This window comes from Lathamus discolor, chromosome 1 (assembly GCF_037157495.1).
Source record: "Lathamus discolor isolate bLatDis1 chromosome 1, bLatDis1.hap1, whole genome shotgun sequence".
Lineage (NCBI taxonomy): Eukaryota > Metazoa > Chordata > Aves > Psittaciformes > Psittacidae > Lathamus > Lathamus discolor.
In genome coordinates, this window is record NC_088884.1 from 102,493,476 (window position 1) to 102,513,143 (window position 19,668).

Below are 19,668 nucleotides of genomic sequence, written 5' to 3' on the forward strand. Positions count from 1 at the left end.
GAAATGAGGAAAAGAAAATTAAGAGCTAAAATCTTAGAAGAGGAGGAAGCAGGAGATAGAGAATAACTTCACAGTGGGGAAAGCCAGATCCGTAATTAACAGAATGAGAACTATATTTTATGCAAAAGCTAAAATACCACAGTTGTGAGAGATCAAGGCCACGCACTGCCTTTGACAAGTCTGCTTAAGAACTCAGCTTTTAATTTCTCGGGTTATCCTGAATCACCAACACATGCCAAGCTCAAGAAGGTGTCAGGCTTCCTCCCTAACCTACTACCTATCAGCACAACTGTAAGATCAAAGTTGTGTTTGAACATGGTTTGCCAAGTAGTCCTGCTAAATGTTAGTGCATTTCATACCTTGTTTAAATGAAATTTGCACATACTTCTACATGAAGCAAACCACTAAATTCACCTAACAATTTGGGATTGTGATGGTGCACCCTACAACTGCCTGCAGAAACCTAGGCCAAGTAACATTTCTGAAAACAATGGCATCTTGTCACCAATAATGGTGCAGTGTAAAGCATTCTGATAATATAAATCACAGTTTTCTTCTGATGTGACTGTTCTGCAATGTTATGAATGTGAGGTCTGATGTTCTGCCAAAACCAGAACTTTTTCAGTTCCCATTTTCTCATTTAGGAATATCAGGACGTTATCAAGTCTAAGCCAGATAGCTGAAAATAATTTCTGAGAGTTTCCATGCCTTAATTCAGTATTTCCCTGTTAGCTGACTACCACACGAAAAGTGCAGCCTCATTTTTCAAAATTCATTAAACTTCTCAAATTTATTTATTTTTGAATGCCACTGATGCAGAATCCTTTTTTTTTTTTTTTTGAGAAAAGCCTAATGTAATAGCTTTGAGAATATGTTGAAGCAACAACAATGATACTGTAACATCTATTCTGTAATTCACTAAACTGCCCAGAGGGCACAGTGAAGACACGCAGTGCTAACAACAGGATTAGCCATAACAGTGAAGAAAATAGTAATATAGGTTTGGAGAATGAAGGAGGCAAAGGAGAAATCAGTTTTATTTTCTTCTAAAAAAGAGTCTGAAAAATATCAAAACAATGGAATAAATTGAAGAGGTGGCAGAAGATTTAAAATGAAACCTTTGTTCCTGAAGCATTCACTGATCTTTGGGAGTTAAACGAACAATGAAATTAAAAATAACCCTAAAATTATATTTAAGTAATCAGAGTGACAAGTATTCATATGATTAAAAAAGCTTTTCCAAGTCTTCTGTAAAGTGATAATTTTATTAGCTTGTTAGAACCCCAATAGATGACATACAAATAAGATCTCCTGAGTATTTCGACCACACTCAAACTTTTTTGAGCAATACTGTATGCCTTTTTTCTTCCTAAACTTGTAAATCTAACATTTTCTCAGACGGTTTCAGCCATAGTCCTAAACAAACTATAAATAGCTATATATTGCAAGCAAAGATCCAAACTATTCCAGCAGATCTTGCAAGATGAATGTTACTTGACAGACAATAGAAGATAGACATCTTACCAGTCTGTTTATGCGAACAAATTCTTCTGGGGTTTTGGCCCATGGTGGAAGTTCAACATCAGACACAACTGTTCCATCATCCATCACTCCCAGATTGTAATTGTTGCTGTTGACAAATATCTCTGGGAGGTAATAGAATTCAGGAATCAATTCCTGTAGATAAATGGAAAACAATGCCATGTTATAAATTCTGTCAGAAGATGCATTTTGTCATGTTAAGAAAATAATTATTAGAATAGCATTAGACAAAGAGAATATACAAAATCCTCCCACAGACATCCTCCTCACCTCCCAGAAGGGGGAAATCCCCTCTTTCATACTTTCTAAAATTTAAGCCTTTAGATATGATAAATCCTTACCCTCCTTTTAACACAGCAAAGAAGTAAGACACAACAGGCTATAAACCAAAAAAAGTCAGAATATTGCTTTTGATTGCATATTATCTTATTAGATAATTATCTTATGAGAAACTTATAGAGCTAAAGTAATGAATATAACATGGTACAAATAGTATCTGGTGGAAAAGAACAGCCCAAGGATGTTTAGAAGTTGGGGGAAACTACTTTCACATTTTAATACAACCTACATCTTAAAGTGCTCATATAATTGCAGTCTATAGTTGTGAAAGTAGTGCCATATATATTAATTACAAAGATGTAAACCCCTCTTATATTCTTATTCTCTCTGACACAAAGGGTCTAAGAATGTAATGTTTAGGCTATTATCTAAGACCATTCAATGCCCGGAATAATTTTTTTGTAAATTCTAAAATATCTGGAGTTATACCGCATGTTCAGAAAAAAAAAAAAAAATAATAATAAAAAAAAATTTAAAAAACCCCAAAACAAACACACACAGCCAAAGCTGAATCAAATCAATATTTTTCTTTCATGAAAAGGTCATTAACTTAATTATGTGTCCAGTCTATAATTACAGGGAAGAAACTTGGATAATTTCTCTTCTTCACACATACACACACAGAAGGGGGAAAAAAAGAAGGAATTCCACATGTTTACAACGTCTGTGTATGCACTAAATTCCTTGTCAGGATCATCACTGCTTTAAACATGTGTCCTCTATAGACCTGTGCTGAACAGGATGGGACAGTGGCATTTAACACCTCCACGGCTAGCCCACCATGGCATTTCTGCAGGCAGAACCTGCTATGCTAAACACAGTTGAGCTAAAAATGCAAGCACATGCAGCAAAGGAGTTGTAACTTCCAAGTCACATGAGAAAAACCAAGTAACACTAATGGCTAAACAAAGAATTTTTTTTTTTTAAAGCAGAAAACAGAACATTCTAGTGCAGAATTGAGCACAACATGCTAGGAAGTAAAATTAAGCTCAAAACCATATGGATTTTCTTCTGGATAAGTGGAGTGTTTCCCCGTTTTGTAAACAGACATGCAACTATTTCTGTGGAACTTGATATTGAGACTTAAATACACCTGATAAACCTGGCAATTTGACGGATTTAGAAAAACTGAGCCACTAAATTAGAGAATTGGCTTCCTTTGTAACGAAAGGATCAATACGTGTAATTGCTTCAGGAAGTGTATTTCATAGCAAATGACTGGTGTAAAATTGGTCTTCCATACAGCAAGTGTGAACTGCATGGCACTTAAGAAGTAGAAAAAAATCAGAGTGCCCCACCGGCTTTGTCTACAGTGGGTGTAGTATGTAGCTATGTCAGAAGCTCAGTAGATCAGATCTGAAACCCAGTCTTGACATGGGTCAATGGATCAGTGGTCCCCCAGATAGCCCCTGAGGGCCAGTTATGGCATGAGCAGATTTCCAAATGGCTGAGTGCAATACGGAGGTCATCAGATTGTGGACAAGGTTAATCTGAAGTAGCCAGGGCAAAGACAGGAAAGATCAAACAGGAATTAAGCTATTATCACCTCCATCCTTGTGTGAAACACTGCTTGGCTTTGAATTGTACATCTTTTTGTTTACAGTCACCTTAATTAAGTAGGCAGGGTAAAAACATGCTTCTGTACCAAATGCTTGTCAAACACGTGATAAAAAGAGATTTGAAACTATTTAATTGGATTAAGAGAAAGAACAAGAACATCGCAAGGATAAACATTTGTAGAAAAGAAAGTACTCTTAACACTGGAGTTTCTGTAGTTTTTATCATCACAGGCAGAAACAATGAAAAAGCAGAGACACTGGACCATTAATTCAATAACAGCATGCACCACAAATATGAAACCATACCATGATTCTGAATACTTAAAACATAAGCTCATTACATATGTTACTGATGTTTTTTTATTTTTTTATATATATCTGTACAGCTATTCATTAGTTTCTTTCAAGATCAGAAAACATTTGGCTTTCTAGAACACATTTTTTTCATTACATTACAGAGAAACGATATGCAGCCTGGAAACTTAAGAAATATCAGTAACTTCTGTTAGTTTGACTATTAGAAACTTTTTGTAAAATGTTATTTTATTACTCCAGAAATGAGTTCTCAGAAAGTTTTCCAATGTCACCATAACAACCCATTTTTACAAAAGGAGCTTCTTTATGATCTGCTTTTCTTATCTTGACCATGTGCTAGCACATATGGGGAAAAGGAGTGCAAACATACGCTGGTCAGTTCTAACTGAGTAGTATCTAGCACCAGTAGTAGTGTCTGGCTTTATATGGGTGAAAATAACTTAAAGGCCAACAGTTTTTCCTAAAATGAGTGAATAAACCTGACAAAAAATTTTTTTCTTTATCGAGCTTACGAATATTCTTCATGTATTTGGTAACTGAAGTCTCTACCAAACCTCAAACTTACTTGTGGGGTGTTCTCTTTTTTTCTTAACATACTCACTTTACATGCACAGATTGAAACTAAGACAGGGGATGCTGACTCACATGTGTAACTCCATTACTAATGGAACTTTTTGGACACCTGAGAATGTTACAGAGATTGGGTTTGGGGTTACTTGGTTAGTTGGCTTCACACAAATACTACATGAACAGCAGGACCAGCCTCGACGAGCCAGAATGAAAGCCCATTTAGTACCCCACCTGGAACAGTGACAAGGACTGGAAGACTAAAACAGGGCAAATACATTCTTTCCACAGATACTCTCTCAGCTTCTTAAAGTTAAATGGTTTTGAACTAATCCATGCTTTTGATTTTTAAAGTCATTAATAACAGGTTCCACAGCGTAGTTTTGTCTACAAAGGTTTTTCCTTTGGCTATTCTAAAACTGCTTCCTAACAGCTCCAGTGGATGGCTCTAGTATTCATATTGTAAAAACCTGTAAATATTAATTCCTTATCCACTGTTCTGTATGCCCTTTGGGGTACTATACACCTGTATTATCTCATTCTTCCTCAGTGATCTGTTTTTGCAAGCTAACGGACTCTAGTCCGTTCAGTCAGTCTTGACTCAGTCTTGTTCCATCTGGAGGTCTTCCCTTTCAACTAACCTACTTTTTCTAATTGTACTGAATCCCTTCTGCAATTTTACACACTCAGCATATTTACAGAATTGTCCCCACTTATTTATATGATTTCACAGAAAAAGTGAAAACATCTGTATGATTTGTTGAAGCTCTTGCTTTAGCACAACTGCGTTGAAAATTAGTTTCAGAAATACCTCTGTTGGAATTCACAAGTTCTATAGGGTAGAGACTGACAGCCTCATGATAAGCAATACTTCACTCTTCCTGCCACGATTTTTATTTCATTACACCTGATGGAGCTCGCAGTGAGTATCAATATGAATCTAACACACAATATAGTGTTTTGGTTTTGTTTTTTTTAATTAACTGCCAGATCAGGATTCTTACTAAAATGCTTAGAAAATTCTGTGTATAATTAAAATACAACTTTTCTCTAACAAAAATTGCCTCTACCACATGTAAACAAGGATTCCTAAGGAAACTTCACTAAAAAGATTATTTTTACAAAAAAGTGGTAGCAAAAGAAGATCAATTTAACATTAGTAATTCAGTTTCATGTTTGCCACCACACATAAAAAAAATCTATACAAGATACTTTGTTTCTTTAATGTAATGAAATGTTATTTTATTCTTTTGTTTAGAAAATGACAAATGCATTTTGAAGCAGAGTTATGTGATCTGCAAAGAAAGAGTGACACATCCCTAATCATATTAAAACATTTATAAGATACCAGATTCTCAAACTAAATTATTTGACAATCACATTAAGCAATATTAAGCCTATATATAACCTGTCAACAGAATAATAAAAATGCATATTAGCAGTCTAGGTTTTTATTCATATTGCCACACTTTATTTCCTCTGTTAGGGGATTTAAATATAATTTGAAAAATATATACTGATATATTAAATTAATTCAAATTTCATTTTTTCATCCCACTTCAATGTAATCATTTTGATGACTGCAGTAAAGTACATTTTCTGAGTACCCATGAGCCCCTCCATCTGCTGTATGTGTGTTATTTCTCACAGAACTAAGAAATTGCCTCAAGACATTGCCTAAAATTCCCCCAACTTGTAAGAAAAAAAAAATCTATACAAGATACTTTAAGTAGGTTTTATATATAAATACTTAAGACAAATACGCAGGTTTTCATTAAGATTCTAAATTGAATTAATGAAGACTTTTTTTTCAATATCTTACACTTCTGTTAAAGCCCTATGAGATTATATTTAAAATGTTTCCTAGTTTAAGGAAAATATTAAAATAGTCAATAATTTACAATTAAGCAAAGAAAAATACAAAAAATCCAGATGTTTATTTAGTAGATTAATGAAATATATGATAATCACAATTACTATTTGATTCATTATTGATCAGTAAGTAGAATTTGCATCTTTAAGGCACTTTAAATCTTGTTAGTCAATACATGGATGATATATACACAAAATTATTTTACTTTTTACTGAGGATATACGTACAAGTATGCAATAGCATTTATTGATCCTATTTCTACATTATGGTTAACTTGACAGAGAAAGAAGGGAAAAGTTGTATATACAACTACATTATTTTCCTTTCCTCCATTTTTTTAACTTAATCAGAGTGAAAATTACTATATTGAATCAGAAAGAAAGTCTAGAAGAAATCTTGGAAGGTCACCTTGTCCACTTCTACAATCACAGACAATTATAATCAGGTATTCTTGAAAGATGTTTCTCTGCCTTGTTCCTTTAAAATTTTCTGTGACGGGAATCCTATGAATTACTAGTATTCATCCATTCACACCACTAGGTCTTCGTAACATCTAGTCTGCTCTTGCTGTAGCTGGAGCCCATTCCTTGTCATATTCAGACTGCACACAAGCAGCAGTTGCCCCTTTTTAGACATGAATGTATACGAGCAGCCTTAACTCCATCCCCAACAGCACTTTCTAATCACTATTCTCCTCCTGCGCTAAGGACTGATAGCACATAGGCCAGCACCAAGGGTGGCACAGCAGCACACGGGAACAAGAAGTATACAGGAAGATTCATCTCGATGCAAGGAAGAAATTATTTACATTGAGAATTACTGTTGACTGGAATAATCTCCCCAGGGATGTGGCAGTCCCCAGCACTGGAGGTTTTCAAGATGGGGTTGGAAAAGGTGCTAGATTCTAGGACCCCCTGAAAAAAATTCGGACTGGATGATTTTTCCAGGCCCCTTCAGCCAAGATTGTTCTATGATTCCATAAAATGAAGTGCACTGTGCCTACCAGCCAAAATCCCCAGCAAGGTAAAAGCATTAGAACTGCCACTGCCAAAGCACTCTATGTTTCTGTCCTTGTTTTTCTTTTCTCCAAAGTAAACAACCTAAAATCTTCAACTTTATATCACTGGTCTCATTTTCTAGACCTCTGGTCATTCTCCTTTGGACTTCAGCAAATTTGTCCATAACTTACTTGACATTTATTATTTCAACAGTTACACAAAAAGTTTGGAACAAATATTAAAAGTATTTGTTTCCTTTTCAACAGAATTATGGCTGGGTATAAAAGAAGTAACCACAGATATTGGATGGAACTTTCTTATCCATACACCCAGATGTCAATACTTTTAACAACTGCAATTCCCACAGATAACCATATACAGGTCTGACTGAATTTAGAATTATTATTTTTTCTCAGAGAACTATTTTCCTGTTATGGATCTTGGCACAATTTTACAGAAAAACAAATCTTTCATGAAAACCAAAGATCTGCATCATAAATATGTTCAAAGTTTTGTTACAACACACACACAGTTTATATTAAAAATCTGAATTACTATGTACCAGCTTCTGAATTTTCCTGGTCATTGCTCTTGGACATCTTTGACCTTGCTAGCAATATGACATGCAATTTCTCCTACACAAAAGTAATATTGTCAGTTTGGCAGCAACTTCATTCTTTGCAAATTCTGAAACTCCCATCTATTAGATGAAGAAGTATAAAACAACTCAAAGCAAATGCAGAAAAGCTCATAAAGTTACAGGGTGCCTTGAGCACGCGTATGTTAGGCAGCCTGTTTCAATAAGCATGAGTTGCCATTTAGCAGAGGTTCAACCTTTTCTTTAATATATATTTTAAGGAAAGTCATAAAATTTGTCATCCTCCAGTTTCTGAATGTTCCAGCAGATTGGAACTATAGAGTTTCTTGCCTCTAGTACCAAGGTTTAAACATATTGTTTAAAATATCTTTCAATCAGTCTTACGCAATGCTGCAGCTCACAAGTTCTCATTGGCCTATTTACAGCAAACTCCATTTCCTCCAAAAACATCTAAAGTTTCGTGGTCAATTTTCGCCAAATTTTACAGCAGGTTATAAAGATAACTAAGTTCCCACAAGTTTAAAGCACAGTAAGCAGGCCCTTCCCATGACACTCCTGAAGAATCTTGGCCAAACCCATTCTCCTCCAATCTCACCAGTGTTTATCGACTTCTGATACCCACTTTATAATACCAGTACACACCCAGAAACCCAAGACAATCTATACATTATAACAGACATTGTTTAATACCTTTACAATTCAAAGAAACTTTAAACAGGAAATTTGATTTAAAGAAAAAATGTCCAAAATAATGTGATGCTAATGAGTTTTATAATATAGCTAACTTGCCAAAACAGCATTACTGTACCTAAAAATTAAACTGTTAGGTTATATTAGGAGAACCTCAAGACAAGAGAAGGGTTCATAATTCGCCAAACATACCTGTATGAGATATCAGTTTAGCTATTCAATACCATGATAACCAGCCTCACGACAGCTGTCCCTGGTATGTGTTGTATCACAAGAAATCAGTACCCATTTTATGATAGAACAATCTAGAACAGCATATCTGGATTTTACTAATGATTTCTGTAAGTTTGTGGTTTTCTAGCATCTCCTTTTGAACAAAACTAATCAAACGCACCAAAAAACCCCCTCCAACCCATAAGCACATGAAAAAAGAACACGCACAAAGCAGCAGAGGAAAAGGCCATGAAGAACAGTAAATAACTCTATATTAATAACTGTAACTTGGTTAAAAATGGTGAAAAATCAATCACATTAAGCCAATCTAGTTTTCTTTTCAGTTAACTGCAATAGTCAATGGTGAGAGAAAAATAGGTAAGGTGCTGCTTCATGTTTGAGAAAGACCCGTGAGACTGTCTCAGTCTCCCATTACACTCTTACAAGCAAAATAGAGAAATGGAGATTAGATTAGGTTACAGTAATGTAGGAGTACCCAAGCTGGAAATCCATATTCCAAGAGCAGATATCAATAGCTCACTGTCAAACTGTGAAGACTTGGTAATGGGGTCTACCATGTTCCTAATACCAGTCAATAATCTTATTAATGACCTGGCATAGAAGGTGCAGTAACAAAATTCCAGATGACATTAAGAAGGTAAGAAAATTTCAAACAATATTGAAAAACTGTATATATAGTATTTAAATAAATAAATAAATCTGCAGAGCACTACACTTGGAAAAGAGAAAACACACGCAAAGAGCCACCTGGGTAACAGTTAATATAATGATAAATAAATTTATCGCAATAGGTTAGCTACCAAACCAGAAATAATACCTGCTTCTGAACAAGCATGTGTAAATCTAGTCATTCATCAAATTAAAACAGCAACACAAAAGAACAGACAGACCTAACTTCCGTATTTTGGAACTTAATCAAAGCCCCAAACTATTTTTCTGTTAAACAGTGCCAGGCTATCCATGTTTGCTTTTTATACAGTATTAACAAAACTAACCAGAGTTGTTTGCACTAATAATGTAAATCAAGAAGTAACTATATGAGTTAATGGTCATGCCTGTCTAGTACTTTAAAGATATTAAGTGGTACTCTCACAGAATTGAAATACATGTAATATTCTTCATTGCAGAAGATTCAACTTAAGAAACACACAGTTAATAATTGAAAGGCAACAGTTAATTAGTAAATAACAATGTCAGAGTAGTAGTGAGAAACTAGCAAACTTCCGAAGGATTTTCAATTTGCATTCCTTAAAGAAATGGATAGGAACAATAAGGAAATTAAATTTTATGCAACATATCACCTCTTGAAATCAAAATTTGAAAAGTTCAACCAAAGGTTATACTACAGTGAAGCATTAGTTTCCTGCTTTGATCATTGATTCAAGACTTTCACAGGATATTGACAAAGACTGGCTGTGACCACACATATGCTTTAGCTTTCTCTGTTGAAGTGATACCAGCCAAAAAGAGTTGCTTCCACAGCTAGCTCATGTTAGTCCTTGTTGTAATATATGATGCCTCCAACTAAGTTTAATAATAATCTTAGGACAGTAACCATCAATAACTAACTTCATTCTCTTCAAGCAAGAAGCAAAGAGAACCAATTTCCTGTGATCAGGCCAATGGTTCTGAAAAATCTGCTTTTATTTTTTTTTTTTTTTTTTAGCTGGAATAGGAGTAAGCCCTTCATTCTTCCTTTCTGCCTCCTACTTCCCATGCATCAAGATACAACTCCATTCACTTTGGCCTGCCACTATCAAGGTCTTAAAAGTGGCCTCACAAATCTTTTCCATTTCTATAAATCAATGCATTAAACTGTTAGGTTTTCATCAGTTGCAGAAGTATCAACAGGAATCCAGAGAGCTTATGGTCAAAATCCTTAACATTATTTAATCAGCCACAGTAGCTGACTACATTTATGTTCCCAATTCAATCTATCTCAAATCCTTAACTAACTACTGGCTCATAGAATCATAGAATAGTTAGGGTTGGAAAGTACCTTAAAATCATCTAGTTCCAACCCCCATGCCATGGGCAGGGACACCACACACTAAACCTTGCCACCCAAGACTCCATCCAACCTGGCCTTAAAAAGACTTGTCCTGGGTTCAGAAGTAGCAGTCATTTTTCTCCTTCTTAGTAGCTGGTACAGTGCTGTGGTTTTGACTTTCAGCCTGGGAACAGCGCTGGTAACACTGACGTTTCTAGTTGTTGCTCAGTAATGTTTAGTCTGATCAAGGACTTTGTGAGTCTCATGCTCTGCCAGAGAGGAAGGGAAGCCGGGAGGAAGCAGAGACAGGACACCTGACCCAAACTAGCCAAAGAGGTATTCCATACCACAGCACGTCATGCCCAGGATGTAAACTGGGAGCAGTCACCCAGAAGGGCTAGATCACTGCTCGGGTCGGGCTAGGTATTGGTCGGGGGTGCTGAGCAGTTGTATTCTCTTCCCTTGTTATTTCCCTTATCATTATTATCACTGGTGGTAGCAGTAGTGATTTGTGTTATTCCTTAGTTACTGGACTGTTCTTATCTCAGTCCGTGGTAGTCACATTCTTGATTCTCCTCCCCATCCCTCTGGGAGTGGGGAGAGGAAGGGAGGGGAGTGAGCGAGGGCTGCATGGCTGAATTGACAGGCTGGGCTTAAACCACAATGGACTGATTTTCCAGCATTGAGTTCTTCTAGTACGTTTCCATATAAGATGGTTAAAATATACATTCTGTTTTTTCCATCTATTGAAAAAGAAGTGGGTACAAACTAGATAGCTTTTCTATACACCATTTCTTTATTAATGTACAATCTGGAAATGTTAAGTACTCCAGGCTCTCTTTCCTTTAATTTCATAGACATCATCTCTTTGACTTTAGTGATGCAGAAAGCAGCTTTCCACTCCAGAATTGTAAGGAAATTATCAGAACTCAACTTGATTCAGAAAATGGCATTTTCTTGACTACAATATTTTATGCTGAGGTAATAGCAAATGATAATGCACTCTGTCCTTTCTGGACAGACCATTAGAGAGAACTATCACAAAATGATTACAGCGAATAACACTCAAAGATTACAGGAAATAAGTCTAAAACTTATGGGTGTCATGTTTCATAATATTTATTGGCTGTAAACTTGGTGGGAAAGGAACTCTAAATTAAGAATAAACACTGGAACTTCATTTCCCCCGCAAGGGATCAAAACCAGCGAGATCTGTATTAATTTAACTCCTTCCCTGTCTTCCTTCTCCTTCCTTCCCAAATACAGACATGCACGCACATGTACACACATCATGCAAGATGGGTAAAAAAACATTGTGGCTAGCCATGGATTGTCTCCTGTGGAAGTTACTGCTTCAATTGCACGTGTTCTTGACACATGAAAACAGTAACACGAAAAGTACCACTCAAGACATCTGTGACTAATTTCATCATGGCAGCAACACCTATTTCAATTTTTCTAATTAGTAAATAATTCCATTTAAAAGCATGCATACAGTATGATATTACCATTAACTACAGGAATACATAATATTCTACTTTACTTAGGCTCTCTGATGCATGCATCAACTAAACACATTCGAGCACTAGTAAGCTAACACACTGAAATTCCCAATGTAGAAAACCTATAGAGGCATATGGGACACTTTAGCCATGCATTTCACAAACAGTTGCAAGATAGACCAGAACACCAAATATCAGGAAACTTGGTTTTCACAGATGCAGTGAAATAGTGGGGATACAGGTATTTCCAACAAGGATGGTTCTGTGCCTTTTCAACTTTTTCTTCCAATTCTTTCAACATGTCCTAGGAAATCCTACCTCACCCCCTTCCTGGCTGCTCATCCAGCTGCATGAACAGACTCTTCTAGTCAATCTTAACACTCATTCAGATTCTTCATAGCAGTATAATGTAGTTCATGGCAATTCACAGACTCAGAAAGCTGCAAGCAACTTCAAGAGGCCACCCATAACAGTAGGGATGCCTCTAAAGGTAGAACCATCTTGCACATACATAATTTCCAAGAGATATCTGAACATTTCTGACATCCATACACACACACTCCCCCAAGGGGGAGCATTCAGTGATTCAGTTTGTTCTGTTAGAAAGATGACTTTCACATCTAATCCAAATCTCCCTGATATTTAAATCCATTAATTCTTATTCTATCCAGCATGGGCAGTACGGATTTTTCTTTCCTTTCTTGCAGCAGCCCTAAGTAGTAGGAGAGTCCTAGGTTTCTCCTCAATCTCCTCTTCTTTAGAAGAAAAACAGGTACACATATTCTAGCTTTCATTGCATTTTAATTTCAAGACCTTGCATTGCTATCATTGTTTCAGTGTGGATTTTCTCCCACTAAACATAATACTCCAGCTAAGGCCTTATCAAAGCTGGGCAAAGCTGAAGATGTATTTCATGTATTTTGAAAGTCATACTGTGTCCTGTTGATATATCTTCTGCAAAACATTACTCACCTTTTGTTACATTACAATACTGTTAATTCATACTGGTGATGAACTACCACCCTACTGCTGTTTTTTGATTTGTATTGGGGTTTTTTTCTGCACAGCAGATTGTTACCTGTGTTATATTTTTACCTAACCATATGAGAATCTACATGAAAATTACAGTTTCATTTTCCCTAATAAAATTTATCTAACACTTTTGTCTAATAATTTTTCCCTTCTGCAAGAAATGCTTCCAATTCCATTACATTTCCAGTACCTTCCAATCCAAGATCAATGGAAATTGAGGCTTAACCTGTTATTATCAGGAATTGCACTCAATACATCTTTGAATTTTAATAATGAACCACTGGTAACTATTCTCCAGATACAGTGGATTCTTTTAGACCAAGTTTTCCCACCTTTCTCATGAGACAATTTCAGAAACTAAGATAATTGTCTGCTGCTTCTCTAAGTCTGTTACCTTTTCCATCAGAAGCTGTGACTGCTTTGACATAATCTCTTCTTGATAAATACGTGTTTCATTTGCATGTCTCCTTGTTATCCTCTTGGCACTCAAACATAGTCTAATTATTTGCACAAGTATTTTTCTGCAAATTGCAGTTAAACTCATCTCATAAATACTTAATTTGCCCACCACTGCTACCTTTCTTCTCCTTCCTTTCTCAAAAAAAAAAAAAGAAAAAAAAAAAAAAACAAAAGAAAAAGGCACTCTGAAATGTTGTCTGCCAGTCTTGTAGGTACGAAAGAATGAAGTTCATAATGACCAGCAAATTCAAAAAAATCATTGTATTTTCTGATCTGTTCTTTCCCAATTTGCTATAGACATTTTGTACTTTTATAAGTGGTATTAATTTCAGTAGTCACTGGTTGCCACTGATGGTTTGGTGGGGACTCAAGGATGCTAGAAAGACATTACTTTTTCAGCACTATCGGTTGACAATTTCCTCATTCCATTTAACGTGCAGATCAATTTTTCCTTAATTTTCTCCTATGTATATAGTCATAGAATTATTACTTATGTCTCTTGCTAGTTGCATCATATTCTTGAGTTAGCCTCTGATTTTCTTCACACTTTTCCATCCTTCCTTCCATTTAAAATACAATTCTACTATTACTCTTTGATCTTAGATTCGAGGTCAATACAGCTTTCCCACCACTGCCAACATCCTTGTCTCCTCGTTCTCTTCTACAGTTCAAAATATTCCTCAGATCCCAAACTATTTGCTTATCTCATTCCTTCCTTCAATGCCTACCTACCTAAACCACAACACGGCTAAAAATGTTTGATAAAGTTTTACAAAATAATTTACTGAAATATTCTAACAGAAGTAAACCCATGTGTCATCTCCCTTGCATCTTTTCCCAAGTGGTAGAATAGCTCCAGATCTTCTTCACTTTTTCATAACCTGTAGTCCTAGGATCACAGCCACAATAAAGGCAAATGCAGTGTAAAATACGATAACACCTTTCCGGAAAGTTTTTACCTTGATATCAGAAGTGTCACGCTGACTATTGCGCCATGCTCTTGAAACAGATGAGAAAGTTCTGTCTGCATGATCAAACTTCCCACCTTGCAGATTTAGGAAAAGTGTTGTAAAGGGTTCCTAAGTATATATAAAAAGATTAATTAAAACCAGCAATTAATTTCTTTGGGAATTTCAGTGGGCAAAGGGATTTATTTTTCTTTTGGGATTTGGTTATTAACGATGCTATTCTGGCAGACACACCATTAACTACAAAGAGTTAATTATATTATCCAAGAACGAGAAATACAAACTGCAACTTATTCAATACATGTTTTTCATTCCTCTTCCATGCATATATATTCAGATAAAGGAAAGCAAATAGAAATAAAAGAAGATCTTTACAGGCTGGAGGAGAAGCTACAGTCAGTTGTTACACTGCTCTCAAAAACATGAAAAAGCTCAATATTTTTACCTTATATACTTTTTAAACTACCATGTAACTAAAATAACACGTGTTTTATTTTGTTCAAGGTAATCTATTACTAGAGATGACTGACTGAACACATTCAATACAGATAGAATTATGATAGCTATTCCTTAAATATGTAATTTATGATTTAGAAAAGAAAAATGTTTGAAAGATTTAAAAGCCTCCTCTTAGTTAAAGAACACTTAAGCACATATTAGTGGATAATTGCTTGAAATTAGCTAAGCACTATAAATTACTTTGACGATTTATGTATGTTTGTACATTCTAACAAGCTTTAATTAATGATGTGCTGCTAACGCTGTCCCAAAGAAATTACTTTCTAGGAGATAAATTGCCTTTCAATTTTAAAGAAAAGAGTGTTGTTTAACCAATATATTATCAATATGTACCATCTCAAAAGTTACTTCCATACAAATATCAGCAGATCTAAAAAAAACCCCAACTATTTACACCACAGAATTTCATGATCATCAGAAACCAACTCACACTCATTAGAAGGTGAAAATTAAATACATTCACTACGAACCACTAATGTTCAACATATGGTCCACTCAGAAAATATCAAGAAAGAAAGAAAGAAAGTTAACCATGTTTAAAGTTGTGCAAGAATGTATACTAAAAAGCAATTTTTACTGACTTGAAAAGGCTGTACCATAAAAATTAAAATCTTCTGCTCAAACTTTGGAATACATTTACCCTACACTACTGATCACAAGAAAATTTTAGTATTTTCCTGTGCCACTGAGTTTTAGTTTATTCATTTCTAGCTATTTGTTGCTTTCAGCATCATTTAAAGGAAAAGCATTTTCAAAAGATATACTTACAATTCTTAATAACCACGTGAGTGCAAAACTTGCAGTTGAATAATGTGTACCATAGTGAAATTTTGGAACCTGTTCATCTTCCCATGAGTCATATCTCTCAGCAAAGAACGCTGCTCTCTTTGGGTTCAAAGCTCCAATAGGCTACAAGGTTTGTAAAAAAAAAATTATATAGGTTAAGTATAGAAAGATAAGATGACCTATTATCACATCATACTCCCCTTGCTCTTTTTGGTAACCAAAATTATCAGCATGCATGCAGAAGAGGGGTTTTGGTGTTTTGCATAAGCAGGTGTTGGATTCTATAAACACCCAAAGAGATCTGTGCATTTCAAACCAGGATTCCATGCACAAGCACACACACTGCGATGGGAAAAGTGTCTTCTGCATTCATATAGACTTCATTTCTATTTATTGCTGGTTCAAGTCAAAGACTAAAAAACACTTTACAGTGGAATGTCTTGGGCAAAGAGTGGTTAACTTGTGTGCCTGTGAATATGTGTGCAGGTTGAATATACTATTAAGCAAATGGTAAGCAACAATAAGAAACATCTTTGGATATTTTTGGGGAAAAAAATTAGTGACCAGTAGGGTGGAAGAATATTAACAGTGCACATGGGATTTCTGTATTACTGTTCTTGTTTCTATGTTTTCTACTTATCATCCCAAGACAAGTTTTACTTAATGGATAAAACTTGAAACTTTGAAATAGACAAATAAAATAGCAGAATTTCTACATGAAAGCATTGATATAAAAGAAACAAAGTACATAGGACTAAAAAAGTCTATCCCACTTTCACCAATATTGTTATTCTTTGCTCAGCACATACCTAGGACATAAACACCCAGGAATTTCTTCAAATGTAAGAAATATCATATATTGTTCTCTAAAGCTGTGTACTTCTTCAGCAGATTTTTACATAAAGGGTTTGGAAAAATGAATATGCATCACATAAATCACTAAGAAACCTAAAAGTGAATTTAGCCATTCAACATACAAAATGCTGTAAGAGGTTTAAAATATCTTTGCATATACTTGCAAAACATATATGCAATACCATTCTGCATACATACTGACCATACTGTATGTTATTAATATAAATTATGTACAGTCAATGCACAAATTCAAGTACAACTGAAGAATAAGCATGCAAAAATGTTTTCTTCTTTCTGTTCTGCAAGAATGAATATACTTAAATAATGCCCTACAAGGTAAGGAAAAACTTTCAAAGTCCTTGAACAAAAGTATTAGTAACCTAGTCATTAATTGAAGCATAGGTCAAGTGCAAAACTATGTCTGCTAATCAGATTATTATTATTCAGATAGCTGCTTCTTTGCAGCTCACGTGAAATTTGGCATATAAGCTTCAAAGTATATTCTCTTCTAGGATAGATTAGATGTATGCATGACCTAAGATCTAATCTTACATTCTTTACCTAAGAGAGGCTTTCACATTGCATAGGATAAAGAAAACACCTTAATTACTATTTTTGCAGTTCACTAATTTGGAATATAACCTTTTAAGAGACGTGGTTCCTGTGTAAAAGGATTTTTATCTGATTTAGCAAATTTATTCCAGGGAAGAATGAAACTAACTCCAAGTCTCTTTGTTCCAAGAACCATTTTGGTATCTCCATCTGTACTGATTTTCCCTACAGATTCAGCTTTGCTTGAGGGAAAAAAAGAAGAAAGAAGGTTATTGGTAGACAAATTATATAAATTAAAAATAGAAACAGCATTGTGCTGCATGGTTCTGTTACATTTTATGTATTCTCTTTATCTGCCCATATTTTTATTACTCTCCAAATGAGTATAGCCCAAATCAATAGTTATAGAATTACATTCCTTGAATATAAAGCTAAACCCAATTAGAATTGATTTCATTCTCTTTTCAGAAAAATAATAAAAAAAACAAATAATGGTATCATGCAGAGATCCATATAGCCAGAATCCACAGTATTGATTTTGGCTGTTATTGTTACAGTTGGTTTCTGAAGCCTGCAACAGGACAACTATCAAGACATGTCACATTTATTTGCAAGCAAATAATAAAAGTCCCCAAATGAAAGAAAGCTTAGGGAAAAAAAAAGAACCATGGAGCTGTGCACTGACAATGATACACTATCAGCTTACTCAGAGAAGTTACAGTGGGAATACACACATTGAATTATACATTACACGAATGCACTGATTTATTGTGGTAATAACATCCACCTCATTAAAAGATTCTGCTTTGCTGCAGTTGGAGGGCTACATGTTGTTTACTGCTATAAATTAATGGCAGCACACAGAAGACTGCAGAACCCTTCTAACAATAGATCTGTAATGACAGTGCTGTATATCACAGCTTCCCCAGCAGCTTCATAATAAAATGGAGACAATGTATTGGGCTAATACATTCTACCAGGCAGGCCCATATTTTTCTGACAACTGCTTCTAAGGATGAGGTGATTCTAGTGTGTTACATTGCACTGTGAACACTTACGTAAGGTTGAGCTACAGAATAAAGCACATACAAGGAATATTAAAACACCATCTGACTTTTAATTTAGTAAACAAATTAATTGAAATTTTGTCATTATTTTATATTTCAAAATTAACAGGGTATCATGATTGCATACTGCATTCCCTCCCCTGTGCGTAAGTGCCAAGGGAAAAAGAGTAAACTAAGCTATGCTAGATGTAGCTGTGAGACCACAAATTCACAATACTCAACATGGTTTCTCTATGGCTACAGATCACTAAGGAGGAACAAACTAAAAAGGTTGCATATCCACAAATTCCAGAATACATTTTATTTTAAGTACCCTTTTAGATATTAGTTCAGCAATAAAAAAAAAAAAAAATATTTAGATGGGGGAAAAAAAGAAGAGAAGTAGCAACAGAAAAATTCAATATGCAAAAACAATGGATGAGATTACAAGAGACAAGATGAAAAAAGAATTTACTTATGGCTGCTAAGTTGTCAAACTATACTGAAAAAAGAATTATGCATATGGTTTCCAAGTGAGAGCTCATTCCAGAAAGGGTCCAAAGTGGAGGAAGAACTGAAGTAAGGAAGTTTTGGTTTTTTTCTTCTCCAGCAGCATGATCAGCTGTTTTTTAACCCAAAGTCATTGTTCTAACAATATTGTGCTACAAATACGAAAGTTACAGGCTATTCCTAAAAAATCCAAACTCATTCGATATTAATTTTCCAAGTGCTATCAAATTTAGGAATACCTCAAAATAAATAAACCTCACATTTTGACTAAGAACTGAATATAGTAAATCTCAGTCCTTGGACCACGCTTCCTTGCTTTCTTTAAGACACAACAAAGAAAAATGGTTTGTTGAAAAATAACTGAGAAAACACACTGACTCTTACTATCTGCTGCTGTTAAATATGTCCATATGCTATGGTGTACAGTTATATTTGTTGGTTCTTAATCTTACCCTGTGCCAGACTTTGGAACAGTGGCCCTTCTTGCCTGCATTTTCAGAAGAGGCCCTTTTGCAGTCAACAGAAGAAAGCAGAATGCTCACTGCTCCTCTATAAAAGGCAGAATCCTGCCTCTACAAAAGGCAGAACCTCTCTCTGTCACTTACTTATGTTCAAGAACACAAGACATTTTTTAAAATTGCTAATAACCTAACAAAAGCAGTCTGAAGTCTTATACAAAAAGAATTATGATGCATTTATGTATAGCTACACATTTAAGAAGAAAAAGACTTGCT

At 35.1% G+C, this 19,668-nt stretch overlaps 1 protein-coding gene across 3 annotated transcripts in view; it reads right to left on the minus strand.

Annotated features, from left to right (window-relative positions):
- LRBA (LPS responsive beige-like anchor protein) overlaps positions 1–19,668 on the minus strand; it is a 401,889-nt gene that overhangs the window by 93,705 nt on the left and 288,516 nt on the right. For all 3 annotated transcript variants that reach the window (XM_065688455.1, XM_065688463.1, XM_065688444.1), the window contains exons 45-47: positions 15,954–16,094; positions 14,658–14,777; positions 1,525–1,677 (exon numbers count right to left, since the gene is read on the minus strand). In XM_065688455.1, the coding sequence (XP_065544527.1) occupies positions 1,525–1,677; positions 14,658–14,777; positions 15,954–16,094 (414 nt within the window). The remainder of the gene's footprint in view (positions 1–1,524; positions 1,678–14,657; positions 14,778–15,953; positions 16,095–19,668) is intronic.